This window comes from Perissodus microlepis, chromosome 7 (genome assembly GCF_051167445.1).
Source record: "Perissodus microlepis isolate ML-2025 ecotype Zambia chromosome 7, ASM5116744v1, whole genome shotgun sequence".
Taxonomy (NCBI): Eukaryota; Metazoa; Chordata; class Actinopteri; order Cichliformes; family Cichlidae; genus Perissodus; species Perissodus microlepis.
In genome coordinates this window covers 30354023-30376898 of record NC_140467.1, presented here as the reverse complement: position 1 = coordinate 30376898, position 22876 = coordinate 30354023, and the positions used below count along the sequence as shown (strand labels likewise).

General features: G+C 37.5%; 3 protein-coding genes across 3 annotated transcripts; 2 read left to right on the top strand and 1 right to left on the bottom strand.

Annotated features, from left to right (window-relative positions):
* Window positions 1–472: 472 nt before the first annotated feature.
* On the bottom strand, window positions 473–11096 carry LOC146383382 (uncharacterized). Its single transcript, XM_084932447.1, has 5 exons — window positions 11075–11096; window positions 10308–10848; window positions 9781–9818; window positions 9392–9463; window positions 473–1134 (listed from the first exon to the last, which is right to left on the bottom strand). Exons 1-5 carry the CDS (start codon window positions 11094–11096, stop codon window positions 506–508), a joined length of 1302 nt encoding a protein of 433 aa, XP_084788573.1. The 3' UTR covers window positions 473–505.
* Window positions 11097–11269: 173 nt separating this feature from the next.
* LOC146383381 (GTPase IMAP family member 7-like) lies at window positions 11270–12113 on the top strand. The gene is made up of 2 exons (XM_084932445.1): window positions 11270–11297; window positions 11371–12113. Exons 1-2 carry the CDS (start codon window positions 11270–11272, stop codon window positions 12111–12113), a joined length of 771 nt encoding a protein of 256 aa, XP_084788571.1.
* Window positions 12114–18527: 6414 nt separating this feature from the next.
* LOC146383380 (GTPase IMAP family member 7-like) lies at window positions 18528–19428 on the top strand. The gene is made up of 2 exons (XM_084932444.1): window positions 18528–18555; window positions 18710–19428. Exons 1-2 carry the CDS (start codon window positions 18528–18530, stop codon window positions 19426–19428), a joined length of 747 nt encoding a protein of 248 aa, XP_084788570.1.
* Window positions 19429–22876: the final 3448 nt, after the last annotated feature.

The window sequence follows — 22876 nt, the reverse complement described above, 5'->3', positions numbered from 1 at the left end:
GAAGTTTGAAGCTTCTATTTTTTCAGTTTGTTTTCACTTCCCCAATGAGCCAGTAATGGAATAAGTAGAAGCATATTATAGCTTTAACATGTGTTAAGGCTATGTGAGTGTTTTGTATAATTTATTTTTCACTGCATTTCCTGTTTGAAATCTTTTGTGTTGTCCAAACATCAGTCACAGAAAAAAATAGGTAAATAAAATCAAAAATGTATTCAATTTATTCATAAACATTTAATCTGTATGTTGCTTAGGAACCACTTTAATTTCACAGCAAGCTCTCCTCAACATGTTTCTAAGTCTTTTAAAGTTTGTCTTTATAACTGACTGCACTATTTCATATACATACATAAGAGCAAGAGGTTGTATCACCAACTTTTACTAATGTCCTTTCAGTTTGGCTAAATATTCAAGATGAAACAAAATGGCAAATCATGATATCTAGGTTTAATGTAAAATGAGTTCACATGCCATCAAAAAATTGCACTTCACACCCCTTCAGCAGTAGCTAGAATAAACGGCACTGTGAATGTGGTTTTGAGTTTAAAAAGCTTTTTTCATGAAATTTATCAAAGAGCTCCCTGACTTGTTTAGTATCCTTGGAGTTGTTATTGAATACATGGTAACGATTGTTACAAGATTCCACAATGTGCTTGAGACAACTCCTGTTGCCGATAAACTGATCCACTGTGCCTTTCAAATCATCTCCATGTGTAAATAGGACAATTGTGTTTTTCCTGATTTTCCAGCCAAGCTTGTCTTCCAGTTTCTCTAATATTCCTATTTCACCATCTGTGAACCTGCCCAACTGTATCACAAGTAACACTACACACTGCCCTTCCTGACAGTACCTCTTACACTCCTCTACTTGTGCCTCCTCTACAGGTTTATCTTCATAAAAGAAGTCTGGGGTGTCGACCAGTCTAACTTTTGTTCCACATATCTCGATTATTTTGTCCTTACACTTGGTGGTGATTGGTATGGAGCTTGGCTTGGCTTCAAAACCCTGGCCTTTGTCCTTGTGGTGCTTCCCAGCAGCCAGGATGGTGTTTGCAGTTGCACTCTTCCCAGTCCCAGTTTGTCCCAGCAGAATGATGTTAAATATGATATCTTCCTTTGCATCACTGCCCCTTTCAGCTGAAAGTAAATGCTAGATTATTTCATCAATAGTTTCCAATAGTGTTGGTTTTCAACCTCTGGGTGCCAATATGTCAGCTTTAAATAAAATGCATAAAATTTTAAATCTCCAAGCTTTGTTGTTTAAGTTGTCTTACTTATGACCACTTTAAAATTAGATTTTTTTAAACTGTATTTTCTAAAACAATATACATCAAATATCAGTTTATATGATCTCACTTTCAGAATTAGATGTAGTTTTCTGAAGCACACCCTTGTTTCTTCCAGGTCCTTTTCCTCTTGGCGGGTCAGTCTGCTCTGAGATGGATGTACTGTGATTCCTGGCTCCTGATTGATTGGTATTTTATCATGAAAGCAAGTTTATCTTGTCTAAACATATCACATATGATGAAAAAATTGCACTTATTTACACAGGGTGATCACAAGTTCTCAAAAAGACATAAAATGTCTTATAAAAGTATTAAATTACTCAATTTATTATTATTCAATTTAAATGTAATTAAAATGTTTCTAGTCATGTTGTGCAAATATTATTTAAATGGTCTCTTCTTTCTTTCATTTTGAGATGATATGTTTCGTGGATTTCTGAGGCATACCCTTTTCTTGTACGGTTGCTTCTTCTGCAGGTAGGACAGTCTGTTCTGAGCTGGATGTACTTTGATTACTGACTCCTGAAGAAAAGAGGATACTTTTATCTTATTGCAACATTATGTTCAGAAACCTCAACATACTCGTTATTCACAAACAGACATGTTTGGTAATGTAAGTTAACTAAAAAGTATGAGAACATCATGAACTATAGATAATAAAATAAAGACGACTAGCTGGACTTAAATGGCTTAACATAGGGTGACTGTAGGATCTTCAAAACTTAAAAAATCTTAACTACACATTTACCAACAAACATCAATATGAGATTTTTTTGTCACTGAGAATTATATATAACACAACAGATATAGTTTATGGTGAAAAAAATAGTAGTGTTATACAAAATAAAGAGCAAACTACTCACTTCCTATTATTTTGAGATTAAATATATTGTTTTTGTTTTAAGCATACCCTTTTCTTGCACAAGTGTCTTTTCTGCTGGTTTGGTAGTCTGCTCTGAGCTGGGTGTATTTTCATTATTTGCTCCTGAGGAAAAAGTGGATAATACATACTTCTATCACAGTACAATATGTTCAGAATCTCAGCACATTTGTTATTTCTAAGCAGGTTTGGTAACATTAGCTACACATACACATAAGGTTTTCACACTGTCATTTTATAAATAAAAAAAAGAGATATTTTATACATATAATTAAAAAAAATTAAATGGCTTACACAGTAAGCGTTAAAAATGTAACAAAAGCATTAAATTGTCTGGAATTTGTTTACATTGGTCATAAACGTGTTAGTCATGTACAGATATTTAAATTGTCTCATTTTCTGTCATTTTGAGATAAAATGTTTTGTGGATTTCTGAAGCATACCCTTCTCTTGTACAGCTGCTTCTTCTGCAGTTGGGACAGTCTGTTCTGAGCTGGATGTACTTTGAGTACTGACTCCTGAAGAAAAGTGGATAATGCATACTTTTGTCTTATTACAACAATATGTTCAGAAACCTCCGCGTACCCGTTATTCATAAGCAGATATGTTTGGTCATGTAAGTTAATTATAAATATCAGAAGGTTTCTACATCATAAAAAATAGAGATGAGTAGCTGTCCTTAAGTGGCTTATATAGGATAATTGTACGTTCCTCAATACTTACAAATCTGGACTACACATTTACTAAAAAACACAAGTATGAAAAGGTTTTGTCATTGGGAATTGTATATAACACAACAGATATGCAACCCAAATTCCAGAACCTCTTTAAATTTGAACAAAATGAAAACTAAGATTCTTTCAAATTACATGAACCAGTATGATGAAAAAAGTCTCTTTTTCAAACTTGTTTTATTAGTTTTAATCTTTTAACTTTATGCATCAAGCAAAATTGAAATTATATGCAACAGTCTTTGACTTGAAGAATTTGTTTAGCATTTAAACCTATATTTGCTGCATATTCCAGCATATAAAATAAAAACAGTGTTTAGTGTTTATACTCACTCTTTCAAATAGATGCAAGTAAAACACAGCAGTAAATAAATAAAATCAAAGATTCATTAAATCTATTTTCACCTGTTTAGCAGGAGTGGGGCGGGTGGAGGTTTGCCTGAGGTTGCAGTGGTTATGTCAGTGGGGGATCCAGAGTTTCTCTGTGAATTTCACATTCCCGTGGCAGCGTGCCCAGTACTTGCTCAGATTTGAAGTTTAATTTTTTGCTGCAGAAAGAAGTTTTCTTCCCACGCAGAGTGTACAGCGGATGTTAATGTCCCTTTTTACGAAATTAAACTCAAAGTAATGTCAGTACTTCCAAGCTTAAATGCTGCATGGTTGTACTCTCTCCCGCACTCCGTATCATCCATTGTTGATCTACACATGTCTATTGCTGCCACGGACGTTGCACGTTCGTACATCATTGTCGTGAAACACTCTCACAAACAAAATCACGGTTTAGTAACGCAGCATGCTTACGGAAAAGTAAGAGTATTTTAACCTCCTAGGACCTGGCGTTCACATATGTGGACATCACATTTTGGGTTATTTAGACCAAAATACTCAATTTTGCTCTACATGGACCTGATATCCACTTACGAGGACATTATACAGCTACTGTTATATCGACATTTTAAATGAATATCCTGATATGTGGATCTCATTTTTCTTAGAAACAAAAATCAGGTAATTCTTTGTTTTTACATTCATCGGGCCCCAATATGGCCAAATATCAAAGAGAAATTAAAAATGCATGCTGTGGAAGAGTTCAGGTCTTAATTACTTTTTTGAAATAGTAATCCTTTAGTTTACTCATTATTTGATAAAAGTAATCGTATTACAGTAATGTGTTACTTTTAATGCATTACGGCCCATCTCTGTTCACAACAGAACATAAATAACATAAAGGTTTAAACTGAGAAATTGTACACCTTTATCCACCAAATGAGGTCATTTCAGAAGCCTGCTACATCTCCCAAAAATGTTGGCATGGGGCAAAAAATGGCTGACAAGTCAAGGAAGTTCAAAAAGGTCTAAGGAGCTTGGACAGAAAAGCGTCTGGATTTCAAGTTTCTTGAGGACGTTTTACCTCTCATCCTTCTTCAGTTCTGAAGTTCAAATACAGGGAGTGCAGAATTATTAGGCAAATGAGTATTTTGTCCACATCATCCTCTTCATGCATGTTGTCTTACTCCAAGCTGTATAGGCTCGAAAGCCTACTACCAATTAAGCATATTAGGTGATGTGCATCTCTGTAATGAGAAGGGGTGTGGTCTAATGACATCAACACCCTATATCAGGTGTGCATAATTATTAGGCAACTTCCTTTCCTTTGGCAAAATGGGTCAAAAGAAGGACTTGACAGGCTCAGAAAAGTCAAAAATAGTGAGATATCTTGCAGAGGGATGCAGCAGTCTCAAAATTGCAAAGCTTCTGAAGCGTGATCATCGAACAATCAAGCGTTTCATTCAAAATAGTCAACAGGGTCGCAAGAAGCGTGTGGAAAAACCAAGGCGCAAAATAACTGCCCATGAATTGAGAAAAGTCAAGCGTGCAGCTGCCAAGATGCCACTTGCCACCAGTTTGGCCATATTTCAGAGCTGCAACATCACTGGAGTGCCCAAAAGCACAAGGTGTGCAATACTCAGAGACATGGCCAAGGTAAGAAAGGCTGAAAGACAACCACCACTGAACAAGACACACAAGCTGAAACGTCAAGACTGGGCCAAGAAATATCTCAAGACTGATTTTTCTAAGGTTTTATGGACTGATGAAATGAGAGTGAGTCTTGATGGGCCAGATGGATGGGCCCGTGGCTGGATTGGTAAAGGGCAGAGAGCTCCAGTCCGACTCAGACGCCAGCAAGGTGGAGGTGGAGTACTGGTTTGGGCTGGTATCATCAAAGATGAGCTTGTGGGGCCTTTTCGGGTTGAGGATGGAGTCAAGCTCAACTCCCAGTCCTACTGCCAGTTTCTGGAAGACACCTTCTTCAAGCAGTGGTACAGGAAGAGGTCTGCATCCTTCAAGAAAAACATGATTTTCATGCAGGACAATGCTCCATCACATGCGTCGAAGTACTCCACAGCGTGGCTGGCAAGAAAGGGTATAAAAGAAGAAAAACTAATGACATGGCCTCCTTGTTCACCTGATCTAAACCCCATTGAGAACCTGTGGTCCATCATCAAATGTGAGATTTACAAGGAGGGAAAACAGTACACCTCTCTGAACAGTGTCTGGGAGGCTGTGGTTGCTGCTGCACGCAATGTTGATGGTGAACAGATCACAAGAAACCATGGATGGCAGGCTTTTGAGTGTCCTTGCAAAGAAAGGTGGCTATATTGGTCACTGATTTGTTTTTGTTTTGTTTTTGAATGTCAGAAATGTATATTTGTGAATGTGGAGATGTTATATTGGTTTCACTGGTAAAAATAAATAATTGAAATGGGTATATATTTGTTTTTTGTTAAGTTGCCTAATATTTATGCACAGTAATAGTCACCTGCACACACAGATATCCCCCTAAAATAGCTAAAACTAAAAACAAACTAAAAACTACTTCCAAAAACATTCAGCTTTGATGTCTGTGAAGGTTCTCAGTCATCCAGGTAATCGTAGTCAAAGGAGCTTGCAAAGAAAAGCGTCTGGACTTCTTTAAGTTACTTGAAGACGTTTCACCTCTCATCCGAGAAGCTTCTTCGGTTCTAAGGTCAAATGGTGGAGAGTCCCAGATATAAACCTAGTGGGAGTATCCCCCCACAGAGGGACAAAAGGACCCCCTGATGATCCTCTAATCGCCTGAGCCAAGGTGTGAAACTGGGTGTGGGTCCCAATCAGCCAGAGTTTCGGGTGTGTTCATTGTGAAACCTGGCCCCACCTTATCATGCGAATTCCTGAGGTCAGATGGCCCAGGATGTGAGTGGGCGTTAAGGCGTCTGGGAAGGGATCTCAAAACTGGATTATAGATGGCAGAGAGTTGGTGTCGTTCAGCTTTGATATTAATGAGTTTTTTGGGTTCACTGAGAACATGGTTGTTGTTCAATAATAAAATTATTCCTCAAAAATACAACTTGCCTAATAATTCTGCACTCCCTGTAGATTAAACTGGGAGAATATCTAGCAAGTAATGAACTTAACTGATATCAGGTAGCATGTAATATGATTAGTTATAAAAGGGATGTCTTAGGGCAGAGGCTCCAGTCTGTGAAATAGTGCTTGTAAAGATTGTGGATACTTCAAAAACAATGCTCCTCAACATCAAATTGGAAAGGCTTTGCAAGTCTCACTCTCATGCAGTACATAATATAATCAAAAGATTTAGAGAAACTGGATTTCTCTAAGGGACAAGGCCAGAGATTATTGAATGCCTGTGGTCTTCGGGCCCTAAAACAACACTACATCACTCATCGGCATGTGTATCACTGACATTGCATGTCCTGTGGGTCCAGAGTCATTTGAAATGGACTGTTTCAAAGTTTGCTTTGGTTAGACGAGTCCATTTGACATGCTTGTTGGTATTCACCAGCATGTCCTCTGGGCTAAAGAGGAGGGAGACCTTCCAGTATGTTATTAGCATTGAGTTCAAAAGTCAGCAACTCTGATGTTGTGGGGATGCATAAGTTCATATGATATGAGCAGGTTGGATGTTTTGGAAGGAACTAGGAATGCAAAAAGATACATAGGTTTTAGAGCAACATATGCTCCCCTCGAGATGACATCTATTTCAGAGAAAGCCTTGTGTATTTTAGCAGGACAAATGCAATGCAATGCAAAAGTGCATACTGCAGCTATTACAACAGCATGGCTTTGTCGGAGAAGAGTCCGCGTGTGGAATTGGCCTGCCTACAGTTCAGATCTTTCAACTCTAGAGAACATTTGCCGCATCACTAAATGAAAAATAAAGATGACCAGAAACTCTTTAGCAGCTGAAACCTACACTACGGGTCAAAGGTTTTAGAACAACCCAATTTCTTTTTTTTTTTTTAAATTGAAAATTATGCAGTTTAATGTCTCATTGCACTCTGAAATGAAATAATAGTACAAATAAACAATTGGAGTTAAAAAAGAAATCATGGAATCAATTTATAAACAAAATGTATTCTAAACCTTTCACTTATCAAAGTCGCCACCTGTGGCACCCTGGATCCAGGAAAACAGCTCCAGACCATCACACTTCCTCTTCCATGTATGACAGTTGATGCCATACAATGTGGAACCATCCTTTCTCCTACTCAGATGCGTACAAAGATCCTGTGTGATGAACCGAAGATTTCAAATTTTTATTCATCAGTCCATATTACCTTGTTGCAGTCCTCAGTGGTCCAATGGTGGTGTTTCATTGCCCAGGCAAGCCTCTTTGTCTTATTCTGATGTCTTAGCAATGGCTTTCTTGCTGCAGCTTGTCCTGTCAAACCTGCAGCTCTTCTCTTCATAGTTCAAACTGAGACTTGGTTACTACGACCACACAACTTCAACTGTGCTTTAAGTTGTTGTCCTGTGAGCTGCCTATCTTGCAAACTGTTAACTCTCAGAAACTTGTCCTCTAATTGAGTTGTGGCTTTGGGTCTGCCAGACCTCTTCCTGTCAGAGGTTGCCCCAGTTTCTGAGAGCCTTTTGATGGTGAGGAGGAAACTGTACTCACTGACATCTTGACTGTCTGTGCAATTTTTCTGTAGGAAAGACCTACATTTTCAAATGTTATGATGGTCTGTCTCTCTTCCATTGTTATTGCCATTTTGTGCTCACTGAAAAAGGCCTTTTTGTATAATTCTGAAATGTACATTATTTTTCAGTTTTGGGTAACCTTGAATGACTTGAATTGCAATAAATTAATAACTGCAATAACTGGAAAAATTGGGGTGTTCTAAAACCTTTGACCAGTAGTGTATATCAGACAAAAATGGGACCCAACACCAAAACTCATAACCTCGATGCACAGATGTCTTCAAACGTTTGAAAAGAAGAGAAGATGCTACACCATGGTAATAATGCCCCTGTCCCAACTGTGGCAAGTATCAAATTTGAAATTAGCTAATTTTGTGCATAAAATTGTAAAACTTAACAGTTTGAACATTTATTATGTTACTTATGTTCTGTTAAACAACTTCCCAACTTTTCTGGAATTTAGGTTATAGTTTATAGAGAAAAAATAAAACTGTTACCCAAAGTAAAGAACAAACTGTCAGTCTCACTTCCTATTACTTTGAGGTTAAATATATTGTGGTTTTCTGAAGCATACCTTTGTCTTGTACACGTGCTTTTTCTGCCGGTGTGGTAGGCTGCTCTGAGCTGGGTGTATTTTGATTAGTTGCTCCTGAGGAAAAATGAATAATGCTTACTTTTGTCATAGTACAACAATATGTTCAGAAACCTCAGTGTACCCTCAGTGTATTCATTTGCAGAATGTTTGATAGTTAATTGGAAATATGAGAAGGTTTTGTCGTCATGAACAGTAGATAATAAAATAGAGATCACTAGCTGGACTTAAATGGTTCACATAGGACGATTTGTAGGATCTTCAATACTTTAAAAATCTAAACTACACAGCCATCCATCATCCATGCACCCATTCTCTTCCGCTTATCCTTGTCAGGGTTGTGGAGGAGCTGGGGCCTATCCTGGATACCATAGGGTGAGAGGCGGGGGACACCCTGGACAGGTCGCCAGCCTGACTCTGGGCTAACATAGAGAGACAACCATTTGCACTCACATTCACTAAAAATATAAATATGAAAAGGTTTTGTCATTGGGAGTTGTAGATGACGCAACAGATATAGCTTATGCTGAAAAAATGCGGCTGGTGAGGCAGTCTGCTCTGAGCTGGTGTATTTTGATGAGTTGCTCCAGAGGAAAAGTGGGTAATATGTGGAAAAGTGGATAAAATTATGTCACAGTACAAGAATATGTTGAGGGCCTCAGCTGACTTGGTATTAATAAGCAGACATATTTGGCAATGTTAGCTAAACATACACATAATGTTTGTAATAAAATAAATATGAAAAAAATGAATTTTGATATTGTGGTCTACAATACAATAGAAGTGTCGTACAAGAACGCATATAATTAAAACGGCTCTGAAAATGTCTTATGCAGAGTGAGCACTGGTTCTTGAAAAGCCACAAAAATAGCACTAAACTGTCTTTAACTCAGTTCCCGTTCTCACATCTTGCCTTTCATACCTTTGTCTTGTCCAGGTGCCTCTGCTGGTGGGGCAGTCTGCTCTGAGATGGATGTGCTTTGATTCCTGGCTTCTGAGGAAAAATTCATAATGCATAATTTTTAAAGCATCACATTATGAAACATATTTAAATAATGTTTTGAAATCTAACCAAATACTTTTTTTTCTAATTCACTCTGAAAAAAATCAATTTTATTTAACTTCCATTATACCGGTATACCTGTTGCAAATTTAGTATGCAACCCGGTAAAAAAATAAGAAAATTAGTACTATGACTGTTTTCAATAGTCAGTAATAGAATGGATTGATTAACTTTGTGAGTGTACTTTCACTTTATAATTTAATACAAACAAGTCAGTTTTATAACATATATTGAATTTACAAACTCACCTTTGCTCCCAGGATTATAAGGTGGAACCTTTGTGTTTCTGGAAGAGTAATTGTGATCATTGTAATTACAAAGCAAATGACAAAACATAAAAAATATATTCACGTATAATCACACTTCCTCAAATAATTGCCCATGTCATTTCAGAGCATGTAGTGTGGACTAATAAAACGCCTAATCCTTAACCAGAACCATTTTAATGTTAAATGAAAAAAAAAAAATTAAAATGCAATGCAGAAAATCTGCCTGAAGTGTCATAGTATTGTGTCATTATATTATGTAAGCTGGAAACACCACCAAACCTCAGCAGTGCAAGAAATGGATGCGACTTGTTTAACATAACCCAAAGTATGTTTTATATTTGATTATTTTAACATTATGGCATTTCAGCTAAATAAAAATGATTTCATTACTTCTTCCACCTTTGATGGATACCCTCATTAGAGGAAACAGAAGCTAACTGTTAATACAGTTAGACTTGTTATTCAAATGCAGTATATTACAGATAGGAAGAAAATGAAGTTTTTACCTTGTGTGTTTCAGATCATTTTTCCGCTGTTCCACAACATCCTTACTGCAGCTGTTGTAGTCAAACCGGAATGACTTGCGGCATAAACACCATTGCTCACACTGAACACTCATAGTTTCATCCACAATTTCCATCTGGATATAGAACATTTGTTTCACATTCTCCAGTAAACCACGGCTCTTTTTGTTTTCTAAGATTATAACTAAACTTTGTGTGACATTGGCTCCAAAGATATTTTGAAGTTTAAGTATTTGAGCCCGAACATTATCTTCTTGGTCGTTTTCTGCATCGATTGCCAGTATGAACAGATCAGGCCCAGGATCAGAAAGTGCCATGAAATCAATAATCAGCTTGTCGTGTTGATGACATTTTTCAAAAAAATCAGCAGTGCTGATGATTCTGTACAAGTCATTCTCTCTCTCAACAAAGTTGTTTACATTTGTCATTGCAGGGTTGGTTCCTTTGAGAATTATATTATCAATCTTTCTCACAAAACCAGCTTTCTCTCCAAACAGAGCGATGGTAAACTTGTCAGGACATTCTGTAGGAAAAAAGAACAAATAAGTTACTCTTAAAACACTGCAAAAATGCAGGAACGGTTAAATCTGTTTGTGTTTTATGTTATTTTCAGATAAACACGTGATACTTGGTCCCAATACGGGTATCTCGAGGTCAGAAATTCATTATCACATTATTACACCAGCAAATGATTCATAAATGTGATGAACTTTGACAAGAAGTAATAAAACTAAATAACTGTCACTTACGAGAAGGCTCAGGAGAATTCATCTTGGCAAATGTTTAATGAAGAGTGCTGTAGGTTTCAGCAGCGTCTCTGAACTTGCTTTGAAATAGGTCAGACTCATGCTGATATAGGCTGAGAATTAGCTCCACCCTCTGGGTGGAGTGCACACTAAAACTGTGGAGTGCTGCTTCAATTTCATTCTCCAAACGCACTAGAGATGGGCAACAGCGACTCAATCCCTAAAGGTAAAAAAGATGCTTTAAATGAGATTTTCAACTAAATTTGGGTGTCTAACTAAACATTTTTTTCTTTCTGCAGGTGATCCTCTGAGGATAGTGATGATTGGGAAAACGGGTGTTGGGAAAAGTGCTGCTGCCAACACGATTGTGGGAAAAGAGCTTTTTGAGTCTGAAGTGAGTTCAGAGTCGGTGACGGCAACCTGTGCAAGAGAACGAGTTAAACATTGCAAGAGAGTGATCCATGTGGTTGATACCCCTGGCTTTCTGGATACATCTAAACGTGCAGATGACATAAAGAAAGAAATTGCAAAATCCATTCAGATGAGCTCTCCAGGCCCTCATGTTTTCCTGCTGATCCTTCAGATTGGCCGGTTTACCAAAGAAGAAAACAACTGTGTGCAAGCCCTGGAGGAACTCTTTGGACCTGAGGCATCAAACTATATGATGATTCTGTTTACTCATGGTGATGACCTGACTCACAAGAAAACAACCATACATGAGTATTTGACAAGAAACAGCCATCCCAAACTCAAAGAGTTGCTGAATCGATGTGGTAATAGATACCATGTCTTCAACAACATGAATAAGAAGAGAACTCAGGTGGTTGAGCTGATCAAGAAGATTGATGACATGGTGGCAGCAAATGGAGGATCACACTACACTGATGAAATGTTTGAGAAGGCACAGACGATTCTGCAGCAAGAAGATAAAGACACACCTGAAAAGCTTTTAAAGAACGCTCCCTTCATGTTGGAACTGCAGCGAAAAGTCCTCCTGTTTCAGAAAGTGTTGGCTAATGCAAAGGGCTGGACTGATGACTAGGACCATGCTAGCTATTCTTGTGAGTCGATAATATGTCTGTAAGGTGAACAAACAGCTCTTAACTCCTATCTTTAGTAATCACAGTGGCTTTTTTTGCACAGCAAAATTGAATAAGCTGTGAGATTTAAGGTGACATGCTGTCTTATGCCTTTTATTCTCTGTATAATAGTGTTTGCACATCTGGCATATTTTCTTTCCTCTTGATGTCATTGTTGTTCCACACCATTGTATTTTGTTTTTTTCTTAAATTTTACACACTGTCCCAAAATTTATTTTGAATTAGGGTTGAAAGTAAAATGTCAGTTAAATTTCAAAAGGCCTCTTGTCTTACTTTTTTACCTACACACACAAACAAATATGGCCAATAAACAAGAGATGAAACTATGAAATCAGTATGCTTTAAGAATGGGGAGTTTTGTTTCTGAAATTGTACAAGCTGGTATAGGAAAATCTCAATTTTATTTTATTTCCAAAACAAAAGCCTCCAGTTATTTTAAAGAAACTGACAGGATGCTCTGAAATATCTCAGATACCTGCCATTTATGTCAGGTCTGGTGAGGCACATGGCATGGCAGGAGGAGATTGAGGGCCCAAATGCAGGCACACGGAGATGAGGGTGGATGATAACAAAAAACAAGCTTTTATTGCCAGCTGTGCAAAAACTACAAACAGGAGGAAGTGAGGAAACTAACTAAAACCTGGGCAGGGAAAATAAGCATAAACACAACCTGAGGATAGAGACCCGAAGCAAGGGACAAGGTACCAGGAAACACATGGAAAGCTGATGGATGAAACACAGGGGCAACACGGAGGAAGGCACACAGACGGTCCGATGAGGAACAGGGAGAAGCACACATTATAAATACACACAGAGGGATGCGAGGACAGAACAAACAGGAGTTGAACACAGCTGTGGCAAATCAGACATAATGAGACAGGGGGAAGCAATACTCAAAACACTGAACACAGGACACGAGACTATCAAAGTCAAACATCAAATACATGAACATAGAGACAAGGATGACAAGAGTCACAGAAACACCTAAACACTAGAAATCATAACCAATAACCAGAACTTAACTAATGCGATGAATATTAAATAATCAGTATCAAAAACTTTTTTTTTTTTTTAGCCAAGGTCTTTAAATGTAACTTTTTAGCATCAAGCAATAAACAGTTTCCTATTTTCCAGAAATTTAATTTGATTGATCACAACATGATTACTAACTAGAATAAACTATTGCTATTAAGAGAAATGTGCTACCTTTGGAGTTCCACAGAGTTTTGTGGGACTGGATATGTTCCTCGGTAAACATAATTTCCATGGGACTATTTTAGGAAACTCTATATACATTTCAGTAGCTATTCAGATGAAAGCAAATTATATTTATCTACATAGAAAAATCACAAATGAGCAGAGTTTTGGACCCCAAAACCTCAGAAACCTGGTGGCTAAAGCAATATTTTAGTCTGGATGGCATTAGCTTGGATTCCAGTAAAACGGTGAGGAATCTCAGCTGTCGTAGGGTCAATAGCACAGGAAGTGCTGACTATGTTTTATGAAATAAACCCTTTAAGTCCTGGGTTATTTAATTTTTCTTTCAGGAGGAATTTCCCCAAATTCAATCAGTAACAACTATTATTCAATCCGGTAAATGAGCAAACCTTACATCTCCCTTTGCTTTATAGTGTGTGATTTCTGAGTGTGATTTTAAAAACAGCTTAAAGGATTTGAAAATTGTGATTCTGTTTAATTGTTTATGTAAATAACAGAGTAAATAACATAATAATACTAATACTAATACTAATACTAATAATAATAATAATAATAAGAACAAAACTTATAAAGTTCTTATTTGTGACTTTACCAAATTCAATGCAACAAAACTGAAGTAGCATAAATCTATGTCCATTTTAGTCCTTGTAATTGAGGTTTCCAGTAGTAGTAGTTGTACATGAATTTTCAATTTATCTCTATCTGGGAATCTCAAAAAAAAAATTCACTCTCTCAACACACCCTCTCACTATTACAACAAAGTAAGGTCCAAGGGAAAAACATGATGGTTAGTACACGGTGGTTTTATATGTACCGATCTGTTATCTGGAACTTAGTTTGCTACATGTTTGTAGTAACCTAGTAAGAACTGAATCTCACTTCTAACCCTCAGGAAAACTCAGGATTACCTCACTAATCCCCAATATTGCTTCATCATGCAGACTTGATGAGGCTAAGTGTGGCTGTGTTTTTTTTCTAACAACTTCTGAAGTAACAAACTCGTTATTCAAAATGTTCAGTCTTTCAGCTTTCTTTTCAAACTTCTGAAAACTGCAAGAAGCTAAAACAGGACAATACGAGACATGAGGTGACCGTTTAAAATCAGTTAATTTACACGAGGACAGCAAGTACAGGCAGCTCACAGGCCTGTTCCCTGAGGTAGAGCAAGTCGTCTCATTGGAAGGTTGGAGCTCCAATCCCTGGCTGCTACAGTCTGCATGCTCAATATCCTTGGGCAAGATATTGAACCCCAAGTGGCTCTCTGATGCTTCCATGGGTGTGTGAATGTTAGATAGAAAACACTTAGAAAAAACACGTAGAAAAAGCATAAAAATGGGCTTGTATGAAATGATGTGAATGAGGCAAGTTGTATAAAGTGCCTTGAGTGCTCAGGTAGACCAGAAAACCGTCATATAAGAACCAGTCCAATTAGATAATTAGATCCAAAAGTAGATCCAAAATAGTGTTTCAGCTGCAGAAGTCTGTTGTTACAGTTTAACTTTTTTTTACAGCTAGATGGAAACCACTAAGACTTTGATCTCTGAATAAAAAAACAAAACTGTTCTCAGTTGTTTGATTGTTCACCAGGGTGCTTAGTCATACTGCAATAAATTAAATATGGCACTATGATAAAATTACCTGACTACCACTTTGTTATGAGACTTTATGAGACTTTCTTGCTGATCTTTATTACTATCAAAGAGAGAAGTAAAGGTAATCAGTACAAGAGTATGACAACAACAGAGCGTGTCATGTTTTTATATTCAAGTCAGAGTCTCTTTGGCATCTATCCACATGGAGGTAAAAGTTAACGGGAAATATTATCAGAACTCATTGCAAAAATGTTTTTTACTAATACTTTTTAGAAGAAACATGCCTTATGAAAACAAACTCAAAACCAAATGTAAAATATGTACCAATGGGAAAATTAATATCTACTTCATTTCCATTTCTAGTCCTTTAACATCTAATGACTTTTGATGTTTCCTTATCACCATTTTGCTTTTTGGGAACCCACTGCCTGTTGTCTCAGTACTTATCGTATAGAGACAATGGCCAACGTTTCACTTTGGCTTAAAAATCTGATCTCTTGCCAGATGATGGCATGTGTAATAACGACGAAAGTCTGAAAGAAGGAGGAGGAGGAAACTCTTGTAACATACATAAGCATACTATTCATAAGGCACTATGGTGCAAACCATAAGCATATGACTTAGTTTTTTACTGATTCGTAAATATCAAAACCCATCTTTTTTCCCTTTAAATCCTGCTCTTATGCTCTTCTCTAACTCCTTTCTGACTCTTTCAGGATTGTGAAGAGTTTTGAACAATGAACGATGTCTGGAATGGACTAAAACTCAGGCCTCATGGCAGACAGTTGATGGCAGACAGTTGGTGTTGCAGCAAGTACTCTAGTCTGAGCTATGTGGACCAACAGCTGATGTCGTTCCATCATGATGTCTGTTATGGTTTTATGGTTTTATTCCTTAGTCTCATGAATGCAAAAAAGCAGCCATAAGATGGTGGTATGAGAAGATTGGTCTGAATTTAAGTTGCTATCAGCTATAAAATGCTTCCAATTTATTGAATAACAATTAACAGGTAAAAATCAGAAGAAGACTGAAAATTTCAAAGGAAAAGAAACTGAAAAACAAGTAAGTGGATAATTTTGATTAAAAAAAAAAAATCGATGCTTTAACCATAATATTAATAAAAAGCCTAAAACTGATGAGCTTGCATGTAGCTGGGTGTCTCTATATAGAGTATGTAATAAAGGTTTATCACTTTTATTCCTGTAAAATCAAAAGTCTCTTTGGTTTCCATCCAGCTACAGATAAAAACCAGGAAACAGAACTTACAGTAAAGCATTTTGATAAAGTCAACTTCCTTCTGAAAAAACATTTCATTGGAAGAGAAAATCAGAAGCAACTAAGTTTAGCTCAAAAAGAGCTTATTTTATATTATATGTGTGATTGTCACTTAACTGTGGAATGAGATTGGAACGGAACCTGTTACATCTGTACCAGCATAAAAGGCAGATATGAGTAAGATAAGGCAAACAATTAGCTGATGAAAAATATCCTTGATAATTGGTATTACTATTGAAGTTGCACTGAAGTTCATTTAAAAACATTTTTTGTTTTTGACATGTTACTGATGATCTGAATCTTGTGTTCAGTTGCTTGTACAGTGTGACAGTCTTATTTTTTGTGAATGTTACAATGCTATAATCTAAATACCAGTGGCAAATTTAAACTCAATATGAGCTATACAAACATTTCCCTCACAAAAATTGCCACTGTACATACACTTTCACTGCGTTTTCCAGTTGTTTGCTTAAAGCAAATCTAAAGGAGGGATTTGGAAATGCCACTATTTTTACTATTGCCCCCAGCAGCCATATTAGACAAAGTGTGCTTCTTCCATGATGCTGTGATGTTTTCCTTCAAATATTCCTACAAACAAATAAGTCTGAATCTTTAGTCTTTAAATATAAAGTTTTAAATGAGCTGGACTAGATATGTTACGTATTTTTAAATGTGTGGTGAACTGCTGTAAAACAGCCTGTTTCAGTTTAAGAGTTGTTTTCAATAGATTGCATGCTCAAAAAGAATATGTTTTGTCTCACTCCCATTTCTTCTCAACCTTGTTTTGATTTTTTGATTGATTGATTTTGATTTTTTGTTGATTTTTTGTTGTTGCCATTTTTCAAGTGATCTTAAACTTTTGATTGGGACTGTATGTTGGCTTATATTTTGATCAGATTTAGGTGTTTGTCCAACTGTATTACCATCAGTAACCCCATATAAATCATGGTTCTGTGTTTAACAAGTACAACAATATTATTGTTGTAATCATCATACACATATTTAGCATTATGTGTATGATGAATTGACAACACAGTTTTTATCTTTCTGCATTCCTTCAGACACACACAAAATTGGGTTGAAGGTTGAAGCTGGCTCATGTGCACAAACACACCACCACAAAACTCAGACATTAGAACAATCATTTCTACTGCTCAAAATACATTTCTCATTCATATATTGATCAAACTTATATTTTGATTAGTCTTTGATTAAGAATTAAAATGCTTTATTATTAGGAACTAGAGAAAAGCTCTGTTTTAGCACTTTGATCATATTTAGTCACATAAGGCTGGATATCAAGACCTTTTAACCTCTCTTAGCTGTGCAGAGATAGTGAGGGGGGGACTTCAATCTCTTTCTACCCCAGGTCTCAAGACAGTTATTATAATTGTCGTTGTCCCAGATTTTAATGACATTTCCTCTTGTGGTACTAATAAAGGTATCTTATCTTATCTTATCTTTAAGGCCTATTAGGAGTGTCCATAAGAGGGTCTTGGCTTTGGAGTTGATGTCACGCCGCAGTGCATTGTGGGATCGCGTCGCCATGTTAGAAGGCCACGAATCAAAACAAACACACTTGGAAGCAGGACTGCCAGAACCATGCTTAAAATCAGCACAAAAGACAAAGGGCTGTATCGCGACCGATTGCGCCCAGACGCCAAGAGACGGTACTTGGAAAAAATAGCGTGCATCGGTAAAGTGGACCCGTATGAAAAAAGGCAGTGGAGTGGAAACTCAGACGACCTCCCGCCATTGTCCTATCCCGATATCTTCGCGTACCTTGTCTGTGGAGTCAGCGCATACACGGCGAATCTTGTTTTGGAAAACCAAAAGTTGTATCCAAGATGGCCGACTTCTAAATGGCCACCATGGTCACCACCCATCTTGAGGAGTTTGCCCCCTCACATATACTAATGTGCCACAAACAGGACTTTAATATCACCAACCATTCCCGTGTTATTATGGTGTATCCATATAAATGGCCCACCCTGTAGATTTATAGATATGTAAATGTGCATATATGTAAAACTTTCATGGATTAAATATGATGAACTTTGCCAAGTAGTAATAAAATTATATAACAGTCACGCAAAGGCTCAGCAGAACTGTTTAATGATGAACCCTACAGACTTCCCCCTCTGAACTAGCTTTCAAATAGCTCATGCTGATAAAGGCTGAGAGATTAGATCCACCCTGTGGGCAGACTGCTATAATCTTCTTCACACTAAGAGGAATCCTGCTTCCTTTCATTCTCCAAACAGAGAAGAGATGGGCAACAGCGAGTCATTCTCTGAAGGTGAAGCTGAAACTTTAATTTAGACCTCCAGCTAAAATTTAGATTGCTAACCAAATGAAATGACGCAGAATGTATGAAATGATACAACTATTGTAATTTGCTGTTAAAATATTTTCAACCTATCATGAGTATAACAGAGTTTTTATTTCTACAGGTGATCCTCTGAGGATTGTGATGATTGGGAAAACTGGTGTTGGGAAGAGTGCTGTTGGTAACACCATTATTGGCAAAGAGGTTTTTCAGTCTTTAGTGAGTTCAGAGTCAGTGACCGAGACTTGTGAAATAGAACGAGTTAGAGATTGCAAAAGAAAGATCCAAGTGGTCGATACCCCCGGCATTCTGGATACGTCTAAAAATACAGACATCATAAATAAAGAGATTGCAAAATGCATTCACATGACCACTCCTGGGCCTCACGTCTTCCTGCTGGTTCTTCAGATTGGCAGGTTTACCCAAGAAGAAAACAACTCTGTGCGAGCTCTGGAGAAACTCTTTGGACCTGAGGCAACAAACTACACGATCATCCTGTTCACTCATGGTGACAAGCTAACTAAAGAGAAGACAACCATACAAGAGTATTTGAGAACTGGCCACCCTAAACTCAGACAGTTGTTGGCTAGGTGTGGTGAAAGGTATCATGTCTTCGATAACAAAGATAAAAACAGAATTCAGGTGGCTCATCTGATCAAGAAGATCGATCACATGGTGGGAACAAATGGAGGATGTCACTACACAGATAAAATGTTTGAGAAAGCACAGGAGCAATTAAAAACATCAGGACAGCTTTTAAATGAGGCCTTCATGGAAGAGCTGCGGCAAAAAGTCATCCTGTTTCAGCAAATATTGGCTAATCCAGAGGGCTGGACTAGCTAGGACTACACTTGCCAATCTTCTGAGTCAATAATGCATCCTTAATCTGATGTAAACGGCCATTAGTTTCCAATTTTGTAATCACAGTAGCTTAAAAAACTGCTTAATGTTTTTAGTTGATATGCTGTCTTATGTCTATTATTATGTGTATAATAGTGTTGTCTGAGAACAAATATATAAATAATTTAAGTCTGTATGTCTGGTATGTAACCTACATTACATTTATTTTTATGTTCACTAGTAAATATTTTGAGCAGTATATACAAATTCAAGATCTGCTGTAATTAAATAAAACATGAATTGAAAAAAAAAGGTTTTTTTTCACCTTTTTTGTTTCACTATCAACCATAAAAGTTGATACATCAATCGCGATTTGGTCAAAATTCAGTGACTAACTGAAAACTATCTATTTACTATTTTGGTATCATATCATAATTTGAGGAAGAGGTCAGAGCATCGATCTGAGTTTTACTTATATTGTACCAAATTGCGGCACTACTTGCCTCAGAATACTTCATACTGTTAGGTAAAGAGTTTACATTGTTAGAGACATCAACAAATAGTCCCGTAGGAGTAAGAACTAAGTGAATGTGGGCAGGGAAAGCTTCTTTTTAACAGAATAAAATCTCTGGAATCTCCAGAGAAAGAGAGAATTTAGGGAGAAGGAAAACAAGGACAAAGTATAAATGATGGGAGAGAGGAGACAAAATTACACAAGGCAGTGGTTATAAACCCCCAGGGAATGAAAAGAGGTAATAGGGAATCAATGCTCAGTGTATAGAAGTTTTATATAAAAGTTTTAGATTTATATTTTTACAGTAACTTGATAACAGCAAAACTACAGACAGACCACAGGACTCATTTTCAAAATACAATGACAGTAACTTTATATTTGCACTAGTTTTATGTGTCAGATTGAAATATCCAAATTAGTGTTTCACCTGTTGTTACATTTTAACCTTTATCTAAAGCTGTTTGGAAACTACTAAGATTTCTGAACATAATAAAAACCTGTTATCAAATGTTTTATACTCCCATAGAGCAGTATTAAGTCACATGGAGGTAAAAGTGACTTACCTCCAAAATTATCAAGGCATAATCATGTCACGAAATACCTGAATGCCATTTTATTACTTTATGAGATTGGAAATGACTGGAAATGAAGACGAGGAGTTGCCCTGTTTTTTCACATATCTTTATTACTGTGAAAAAGAAAGGCCAGCATTGACCAGGACATGAACAACAGGCTATCGTCACTTTTTTGTATTCACAAATTAAAAAGTGTTTTTGCCCTGGAGATGGAAACCAAACCAAACTAGATCAAACCAATAACCGCAACACAAGCAAAGCAGCATGTCGTCCTTGTAAAAAGAGGGAAAAAACGAACAAGCCAAGAGGCAAGTTTCTATTTTACATGTTTTATTCATTATCAGCACAACAATGAAAACAACACAAAAACAAAAAACAAACAGAATCACATATATTTAAAATCATTACATACATTTACAAATACATATATAGGGAAAAGAGGAGATAAAGAAAAGAAGAAAAGAAAAAAAAAAACCCAATTATTTACGATCTACCATCTTCACTCCAGCAGTGGACCTTGGATTCATCGGGTGTTTCGGCCACGTCTATCACTAGACACCCTTATCCGAGGAGGCCCTGCCAGGGTTGATCAGGCCCCGGAGTGTGTCACTGGTTTATGTTAAAATTGTTATTTCTCTTCTACTTCTCTTCTACTTTCTTCTGTTTAGTTTTCTACAATTTACTTTCTTGTACCTCTTTAATATTTATGGAGCCTCACTTTTTCAAAGGAATAGAAAAGGTGATAGAGAGAAGTAAGACAACAGAGAAAAGATCAGAGAGGAGAGCTGGAAGGGGGGCGCCCGATCTGGCATCCTACACCTCCCCACTGGATCGGACTACATCCTACACCCCCCCCCCCCCCACTGTATCTAAAAGCGTACTTAAAAGGGAGGCAGTGGAACCCTCCTTTAGGTTTCACTACTATGATGTTAACTGCATGGCCCCCAGGAGGCCCTGAGACAGCCGTATCAGTCAACCAGCAGAAGATCTAGTGTTAAGTTTTCTACCCTTTTGATGCCCCCTGCTGAGGCAGGCCCACCACGGGTTGATCAATCCTGGGGGTGTGTCTCGTGCTTAGCTGACTGCCTTAGCTGCCCAAGTGATGTCAGCCCTCTTTAATAATAACTTTATTTATAAAGCACACTAAAAAAAAACCAAGGGTATACCAAGGTGCTTGACAAAAATAAAATAGGAAAAGGGAGATGGGAGGGAAAAGAGAAAGGACCTGGCACGTATCAATTATAAAAACCTTGACAATCATAAGATATAAAAGTAGATCACAAGCATAACGGATAAAAATGTACAACGCACACCAAGTGTTAACTAGGTGGAAAGGCAAGATTAAACAAATAAGTCTTCAGCCGTGATTTAAACAGTGGCATAGAGTCAGACGTCCGGATAGCAACAGGAAGGTTGTTCCATAAGACCGGGGCAGCTACAGCAAACGCACGGTCACCACGAGACTTCAGCCGAGAACGAGGTTGCTCCAGAAGAATTTGGGTAGCAGATCTAAGTGCTCTGACAGGAGTGTGTAACCTGAGAAGCTCATTGAGGTAGCTCGGCGCCAAGTTATTAATGGTTTTGTAGGTGAAAAGTAATATTTTAAATTGAATACGGTATTTAATTGGAAGCCAGTGCAAGCCAGCAAGAACAGGAGTGATGGAAGAAAACTTCCTGCTACCTGTCAAAAGGCGTGCCGCTGCATTCTGGACAGTCTGCAATCTAACGAGAAGGGTGGAGGAAAGACCAATGTAAAGAGAGTTGCAGTAGTCCAACCTGGAAGTCACGAATGCGTGAATGAGTTTTTCCAGGTCAATGTGCGGAATATAGCGCTTAGCCTTAGAAATGAGGCGCAGCTGATTAAAACTAGACCTCACAACAGCAGACACTTGCTTGTCAAATTTAAGCGAGCTATCCAGTAGTATGCCCAAATTACTGGCATAATCAGAAGGAGAGCTAGCAAAAGGCATCAGAGCAGCACACAGTTGGTCGCGGGGGATTTTACTATCAAACACCACAATCTCCGTTTTCTTTTCGTTCAGGACAAGAGAATTACTCTTGAACCAACCTTTAACCTCACGCATGCATTCACGAAAATAGTGAAAAGACATAGCAAGATCGTCAGTAATCTCAAAATAAATCTGTATATCATCAGCATAGCAATGAAAGGCAATATTATACTTTTCAAAAATTGCCCCAAGAGGGAGCAGATATAGCGAAAAGAGAATAGGGCCTAATACAGATCCTTGAGGCACACCACAGCGTACAGGTACCGAGGAAGATGAGAAGTTGCCCAAATTAACCGAAAAAGACCTGTCAGCAAGATAAGATTTAAACCAGTTGAGGGCAGTGCCTCTTATAC